Source organism: Capra hircus (genome assembly GCF_001704415.2).
Source record: "Capra hircus breed San Clemente chromosome X unlocalized genomic scaffold, ASM170441v1, whole genome shotgun sequence".
NCBI lineage: Eukaryota > Metazoa > Chordata > Mammalia > Artiodactyla > Bovidae > Capra > Capra hircus.
The window spans coordinates 24,182,925-24,190,881 of NW_017189517.1; the positions used below are offsets into that span (position 1 = coordinate 24,182,925).

Consider the following 7,957-nt stretch of genomic DNA (forward strand, 5'->3'; position numbering starts at 1 on the left):
CTTGGCCAGTGGCTACTGCCACTTTTGCAGAAGGGGCTTTCCTGAGGTGATTCAGCCCTCAGTTCAGGAAAGTCAGTCTCCGGCCGTAACTAACTCCCCTGAGGGTGCTGTGGCAATTCGCAGGCAATGGGGAGAGAGGACACTGGCTTTTCCTGAGTCAGGCCAGCTCAGAAGAGGCAGAAGGATAAACATCCATCTCCATCTCGAAGCAAAAGTGGGGCCGTAGCCAGAGCCTGGGTGGGGGAGCTAATGGGAAACAGCTTGCAGGAGGGAGGGGGACAGAATTCGGGAATGGCCGAGGCTGGCTGCTGAAGAGGGGGCTGGGAGAAGCAGGCTGATTGAGACCAGCTGCCGCTCCTCTGTCTCAGATCTTTGGACTCTGCCCGGGGCGGGCTCTTACCCTATTCTGGATGACTGGGAGCCAACAGAGGCTGCCTGGGGCAGTTGAGTCTTCTCCACCCAGCCCGACTCCTGGAATCCTCAGAAACGAAAGACCAGAGGAAGACTCTCCATCCACCAGCTGGACACCTCCTCCCCATTGCCAGCCCCCACCCTCTGGCTGCTGCTGCCTCGGAAAGGCCTGGAGGAAGAGGCCAAGGAAACAGCCTTGTCCACTTTCCCTTGACCCTACATCCACCCAGCACCAGCATCTGAAGACCCCATGGCCTGGGCTCGCTGGGGTAGCCACCCCTGGCTTGTCCTCCTCTGTGGTATGTGCACCCTGGCCTCCCCGCTCTGGGCTCAGAAAGGGTTGGCATGAAGGCTGGGCCCAGGTTGTCTCTCTTTTCTTGATTCCTCTCTCTGTCTTGAGCAAGAGGAACCCCAGGACAGTCCTGGGGACCCTCAAGACCCATCTCAAGTCTGGTTTGGCACCTTTCCATTCCCACCTGTTAAAGAAAAAATGATTCTGGCACTTGTTAAAAGAGTAAGGAAGATTTTATTCAAAACTATTGCAATAAGACTATTGGACTCATAGTCCAACTACCAGACTTCCTTGGTGGCTCAGACAGTAAAGCGTCTGCCTATGATGCGGGAGACCTGGGTTCAATCCCTGGGCCGGGAAGATCTCCTGGAGAAAGAAATGGCACCCCCCTCCAGTATTCTTGCCTAGAAAATCCCATGGATGGAGGAGCCTGGTAGGCTACAGTCCATGGGGTTGCAAAGAGTAGGACACGGCTGAGCAACTTCACTTTTACTTTATTCCAATAAGCTAAAAGTTAGTCACTCAGTCGTGTCCAGCTCTTTGCGACCGTAGCAAGAATACTGGAATTCCTTCTCCAGGGGGTCTTCCCAACCCAGGGGTCGAACCTGGGTGTCCTGCATTGCTGGTGGATTCTTTACTGTCCGAGTCACCAGAGAGGCCCTAAATTGTTAATTGCTCAGTCCTGTCTGACTCTTTACGACCCCATGGACTGTAGCCCGCCAGGCTCCTCTGTACGTGGATTTCTCCCAGCAAGAATACTGCAGTGGGTTGCCATTTTCTTCTCCAGGGGATCTCCCTGACCCAGGGATCAAACCCAAGTCTCCTGAATTGCAGGCAGATTCTTTACCCACTGAGCTAGCAAGGAAACCCTCTACTGCAATAGGGGCACTGCAATAGAGGACAAAGGGCTCAACTCTGAAAACAGTAAAGATGGATGAGAACTTCTTGAGCAGAGTGAGAGGGTCAGTGGATGTAAAACTACCAAGAGGAGACATCAAGGGTGAAGCGATTTTTACTAAATTGACTTCATAGGATTCTTGCTAAAGGCGGGGTGATGAGATATCAAGGGTGGGAGATGAGGAATTTGATCAGATTTCAAGGCTGATAAGATACAAAAGGTGAGTGATTCTCTCTAAAGTGACTTACCAGGATTCTTGCTAAGGCTGCTGCATGCAGGCTCGGTAAGGACAGGATGGAGGTGGAACTCCAGACCTAATGGAGGAGACAGCTTGGAGGAGCATAACTACAGTTTGGTCTTTGTCACCATTATGGTGCCCTGTTCATTCTCTTTGTTCACAGTCAAGTGCCCAGCTCAACATCCTCCACATCCACTCCACGCTGACCTTACGAAGGCCTCCTTCTCTTTGCTCTGTGGCAGCAGGTCCCTGCTCATTCATTCAGTACCCAGCTCCTGACACCTCCCCAGTACCAGGGACCACAGGTTGCAGAGCTGGCCCTTGTGAGCCACAGCCCAGGCCTCAGGCAACAGTAATTGGGGTGTCCAGAGGGACACAGGTTGGCTGTGTCTTGCTTCTTATGTAGGTGTTTTAGCCTCACTATTTTGCCAGATCTGCTCCTATGGAAACAAGTATTCACTTTCTGAAATCAACAGGGTGGGTCTCATCTCCTCCTTGAGATTATGTGACTGAGAGAGACAGCCAGGTGTGGCACTGACAGTGTTAGAACCCAGGTGTACTAATTCTGTACTCAGAAAGGATTCCCCCAAAACATGGGGGACTGGAGGGAAGGCCTATCAGAGACCACTGGACTTTCAGAGTGTGAAGGCCCAGAGCCTGCAGGAGCTAGCCCAGGACCTGGCACACAGCAGGCACTTAGGAAATGTTTGCTCCATGAATACTAGGCAACTCTTCTTGGAACACACCAAATTTGTGGCAGAGCCTCAAGTAAGTAAATAAGGAAGTGTTAGTCGCTCAGTTGTGCCCAACTCTTTGTAACCCCGCGGACTACAGCCCACCAGGCTCCTCTATCCATGAAATTTTCCAGGCAAGGATATTGGAGTGGGTTGCTATTTCCTTCTCCAGGGGATGTTCCCAACCCAGTGATCGAACCTGGGTCTCCTGCACTGCGGCAGATTGTTTACTGACTGAGCTACAAGGGAAGCTGGTGGCAGAGCCTCAAATGGAAACTAAGTCTCCATACATTCTGTCCCTTCTGGGACACCAGCCTTCCATGGTTGGCTCTTTTGTACTCAGATGGCCCAGTTTCAAATTCCTGCTCTGCCACAGACTCACTGTGGCAAAACTTGGGTGAGTAACTAAACATATCTGGGCTTCGACTTCCTCCTCTGTAGAAAGCAGACAATAAGACCCAACTCACAGGGTTGTTGCAAGTATCAGATGATACATAGAGTTGGCCAAAAAGTTCATTCAGGTTTCTTTGTTACAGCAGATGGGGCTGTAATCTAATACTATATAGATAAGTAGCACAGTTTAGTGTCTAGCACACAGTAGGAGCTCTTTAAATGCTAACCCACCTTACCCCACCAGGGGACGATGTCAGCCTGGGATTGCTTGTCTTCTGTGGCCTGGAATGAGCCGCAGTGATTTGGGAGTGTAAGAAATGGTATAAGTGGGCCTTGAATTTAAGTAAACCCAATATATATATATAATTAGATTTATAGAAGGGTAAAGTGAAGGTGGGGTGATTATTTAGTGAGATCCTCTAGAGCATTTAAGGGAAAATCTGATTACAAAAATTTAATTTACACACAACTTTTCCAGTTTGGTAGACCCTGAAAAGACCCAATTAGATTAGAAGGGAAAAATTGATTTAATGAGCACTAAAACCCATCCAAAGGTGGCAATCACTTGTCAATGAAACAGGTTTCTTTGATTGTGACCCAGGGTGCCATGCAATTCAGCCTGATTTCCTATGAAATGTGATTATTTTTATCCTCAAGTAGAGTTGGACAGCATCTCAGTGCTACGAAGGATGGCGGCTCTGCTGGGGTTCAGAGGGGGGTTGAGGAAACATGTCCCCGTGCTGTCTAGGACCTATATGGTCTCCGAGTGACCCTGGATTTTTCTCCGGTTTCTAGCTTATGCCTGGGGCCACCCAAAGTCACTGGACCAGAGAGAAGATGTGAGAAACTGTTCCATCAGCCCTCCGGTGAGGCCCTCCCTTCGCCCCGCCCCACCGCTCCCACCTTCCTGCCCAGCCCCCACGGGCCCAGCTGCTAGCCTCGCCCTCTGCCAGCCTTCCTCCCGATTTCCGGACTCAGGGGCCACAGTTTCTGATTAACCTCCCCCGGGGCGGGCGGCTCATTCTCAGGTGTCTGACATCCGCCCCATTCCGCCCTCTCAGCCATTCCCCGGCAGGCTATCGCCTTCCCTCCAGGCCTGGGCCTGGGCAGCCCCTGGGAGAGGGAGGGGGTGGGAGGAGGGGCGGTAAGGAGGCGAGAGGCCCCTAGCTAGCCTAAAGGCTAGGCAGAGGCCAGCAGGAAGGGAGGAAAGAAAACAACAGTTCTGGAGGAACTGGGAGGAGGGCGGAAGACCGAGGGCTAGAAGAGCCAGGGGAAGGTCAAGAAAGGGAGGCCTCGGGTGTGAAGACTGGTGAGAAGGCCCAGCACATTGGAGCCGAACGGTCTTCAGCTCCTACTTGGAGACCAGAGCAGTTCTTTCCACAGCTAGATGAGAGTGCGAAAGAGCTGCCTGGGCAGGAGCAGCCCAGACGTGAGGGCTCATGGGCCTGCCAGCAGGTCACTACAGTCTCAAGACATGGGACACGTGTGCGTGCCGTGCCCGCTGTATGTGACCCGTGGGGCAGGCAGGTCGGTGGGCACTTTAATATTACAACCAACACGGATGTGTCCTAGAGTAGAAAGCAAAACCAAACAGAAAACCCACACTTTTTAAGATCAAATAACCTTTAACAAGGTAGGGCTGCCAGGTGAAATACAGGACGGCCCAGTTACATCTGATTTGCAGATAGTGAATCATGTTTTTAATATAAATATGCCCAAATAGTACATGGGACTTCCTTATACTAAAACATGATTCACTGTTGACCTGAAATTCAAATGTGACTGGGTGAACATCCTGTATGTTTATTTGCTAAACTGGTATCCAAAGAGGGACCATCCCCTGGCCTGGCCCAGTGCCTGGGCTCAGACCCCTACAGTTCTTACCCGCCCCTCCCCACCTCGGGTCTCATCACTGTCACACAAAGTCCCTCTCCAAACTCATAAACACCTCTATCCAGGCACCTTAATCTAGAATAATCCATAACATCCGCTGCTGCCCCATCTCTGGCCAGGCTGGCCCAGCCTACGCACCCCCAACCCCTACCTAAAGGGAGGCTGGAGGCCCCTGTATCCATCGTTTTCTCAAAGCAGTGTGTGTGTGTGTGTGTGTGTGTGTGTGTGTGTGTGTGTATGTCTTGTTGTCTTCCTGTCACCTGTCAGTACCTTCCAGTTACTGCGGTCAATACCACAGCGCAGCTCACAGCCCTCCGCCAGCAGATGTACATCCATAATCTCTCTGCCTACATCGTCCCCGACACGGATGCCCACATGGTGAGGGATGACTCCTCCCCCCAACCCCCACCCTCTCTGCTACCCAGGCCACAAACAGGACTGTTGAGACTCAGAAGATGGAAGACAGAGAAAAGGTTTGACAGGCAAAGGAAAGGAAGTGGGGAACCTGGACACGGGTGTTTTAGGGCAACTGAAACAATGTATTCCTTTACATAGGACAGAAGACATTGCCCAGTTTTCTTGACCTCAGGCCATGAAACTATAAACAACTTTAGAACACTTTTGATCAGTTCCTAGATGGTGCATCCAGAATGAATGTTTAGGATACCCCTGCCCTAGAAGGTTAGAATATAGGCTGGAAATTGAATTAGAGGAACCCTGAGATGCCTTCTGGCTCAGCCCTTCCCATCAGCTGATGGATGGAGTGCTGAAATGATCACACGTCCAAGAGTATGAGGTACAGGCTGGAAGAGGGGGAATAGTCAGGGAAGATGCTTGTCTGAACCAGAGCTGCCCACCCATCCCATTCTTGCCCACCCTGGCTCAGCCTCCACCCCATTCACCCTGCCAGCACCAACCCAGTTGGAAGAGAAGGCATTTTTAGAGTCAATACCATTACTTGAATTAGTTTCCCCACCTGCTGAAAAGGGCTAAGAAGCTTAGGTAAGGATCTGAACTTCTCAGAGCCTCAGTTTTCTCTACTGCAAAATGGGAATAATGAGATCTGTCTCCAAGAATTATGGGGACCAAAATGCAATAATGTGTAAAGCTCTCTGCAGAAGTTATTTATGATAGACCCATTCTACTGTGCTAGACTGGGGAGGAGGACTATTGCAGGGGAGAACCAGTAGAACAAAAAGGCATGATCCCAACTGTAGAGAATTTGCATCCTGGCTGGGGAGACAAAACTTCTTGGCAAAACAATCCAGTGCAGGACTGTGGGGTTTTGATGCCAAGAAATACAGTTGTTCAAAGGACGGGAAGATCCTGAGAGCTGGGGGAGTTCCAGAGGGCTTCCTGGAAGAGGTGTCCAGTGAGCTCAGGCTTGTAGGACTGATTTATTCTGACTAGACAGAAACAACTGGGATGTGGTTGGGGGCCTTCCAGGTGGGGTGTGACTCCATGAAGGAGACTAATGACAGTGTTGTTGATTTCCTAGAGCGAGTACATTGGTGAATATGACCAGAGGCGTGCATGGATTACAGGCTTTACAGGGTCTGCAGGTAACAGCTATTACCTGCCCCTCATTGCTTCTGTTGGGAGACCAAGAGTGGTCAGAGAGGCCCTAGTGTGACTAATTCTTAGCAACCAGGACCCCAGGATTTAGTGTCCAGAGGCCCCTGCCACTCTCTCTGTCTCCCCTCCATCACTCCTAAAGGGGTCACCAGGGCACATCTTAAAGCCGACCAGCCACACTTCTGCACGAGGCAAATGGCCCTCCTGACTTCTTTCCTGTGCTCACAGCCTCAGCCACAGCCAGGCCCAGCCTCACACTCCCTGGGCTCCATTTCTGGGTCAGTTGCTACCTCTATATCTAGCCACTGATTTCTTTCACCTGATGGCTCATTTGGGGGCAAAGTTTTACTTTGCTGGTCCCTTTATGGACAGCATCACCTCACGTGATCCAATGAGACACAAACATAGAGACCCTTTCTAGGGTACTGGTTTCGGAATTGGCCTCTCACCCTGATCCTGGCTCCTTGAGTGAAACCTAAGCTTCCCTTACTGATGCTTAAACATCCCTCCCCTGGGCTTCTAGCTGCCTGACTTGCCTATCACTGGTCCTTCTCTTTGCCAAAGTCACCAGGTTTGGCTTCTTTGCCTGTCCTCAGCAAAGCCCCTGGATTAGTGTCCACATCAGCCTTCCCCCCAACATTCTCTTTAACATCTCCTGGCTCACTTCCTTCCAAGGGAGGAGAGACACTCTTTCTAGAGGCCCCTTGTGACACTGTCAGAGACTACCGCATCACGCATGTGCTAACTAAAGCCATGCTCTGCACTGTCCCCCTCCCCTCTAAGAGTCTCTGTTCTGCCCCAGGAGTCGCGGTGTTGACCATGGGGAAAGCCTCTCTCTGGACCGACAGCCGCTATTGGACCCAGGCTGAGCGGCAGATGGACTGCAACTGGGAGCTTCATAAGGAAGGTAGGAGACTCCTGGGGAAGGTACAGGTAAGGGGGTGCCTGCAAGGCCATTCTGGGCTGCTGTGAGGAGCTTGGGAAATTTGGAGCCATCCCTATCCTTTGAGACGGATATCATGGAGGACAGACCTGACAGGACTGTCACAGACAGAAGCCTGGCTGGAGGGCTGTGGTAACCTCAATGTACCTTCTTGTCTTTCTCTCAGTTGGCACCACTCCCATCATCACCTGGCTCCTCACTGAGATTCCTGTTGGAGCACGTGTGGGCGTCGACCCCTTCCTCTTCTCCATCAGTACGTTCTTCCCTCAGTTCCAGTGTGTGTGTACACACCAGCGAGGGAGACTCAGGCCCTCGGGATGTAAAGAAACCCATCCTGGCAGAAGGAGGTGCAGGGGGACTCTAAAAATAGATTGTTTAAACTTGTGGTTGCAGAGTATTTTGCAACAAGGCTGTATTCCGGGATTGTGTAATGAAAAGACATTTAAAAGAATAGAGTTTTTTAAAAGTCAGGAGTGCAGAGACCCAAACTAGAAGATTCAGGGAGTTGTTAAGACCTAATCAATGAGTAGGCTAAGATGGTCTTCAACCTTAGAACCATCCTCTGTACCCCGGACTCTAT

At 51.0% G+C, this 7,957-nt stretch overlaps 1 protein-coding gene across 1 annotated transcript; it reads left to right on the top strand.

Annotated features, from left to right (window-relative positions):
• Positions 1–324: 324 nt before the first annotated feature.
• LOC108634427 (xaa-Pro aminopeptidase 2-like) lies at positions 325–7,630 on the top strand (the record flags this gene model as incomplete). The annotated part of the gene is given in 6 exon segments (XM_018044081.1): positions 325–710; positions 3,762–3,832; positions 5,127–5,237; positions 6,358–6,421; positions 7,237–7,341; positions 7,544–7,630. Coding segments are annotated over 6 exon segments (487 nt in total), but the record flags the coding sequence as incomplete, so codon positions are not given.
• Positions 7,631–7,957: the final 327 nt, after the last annotated feature.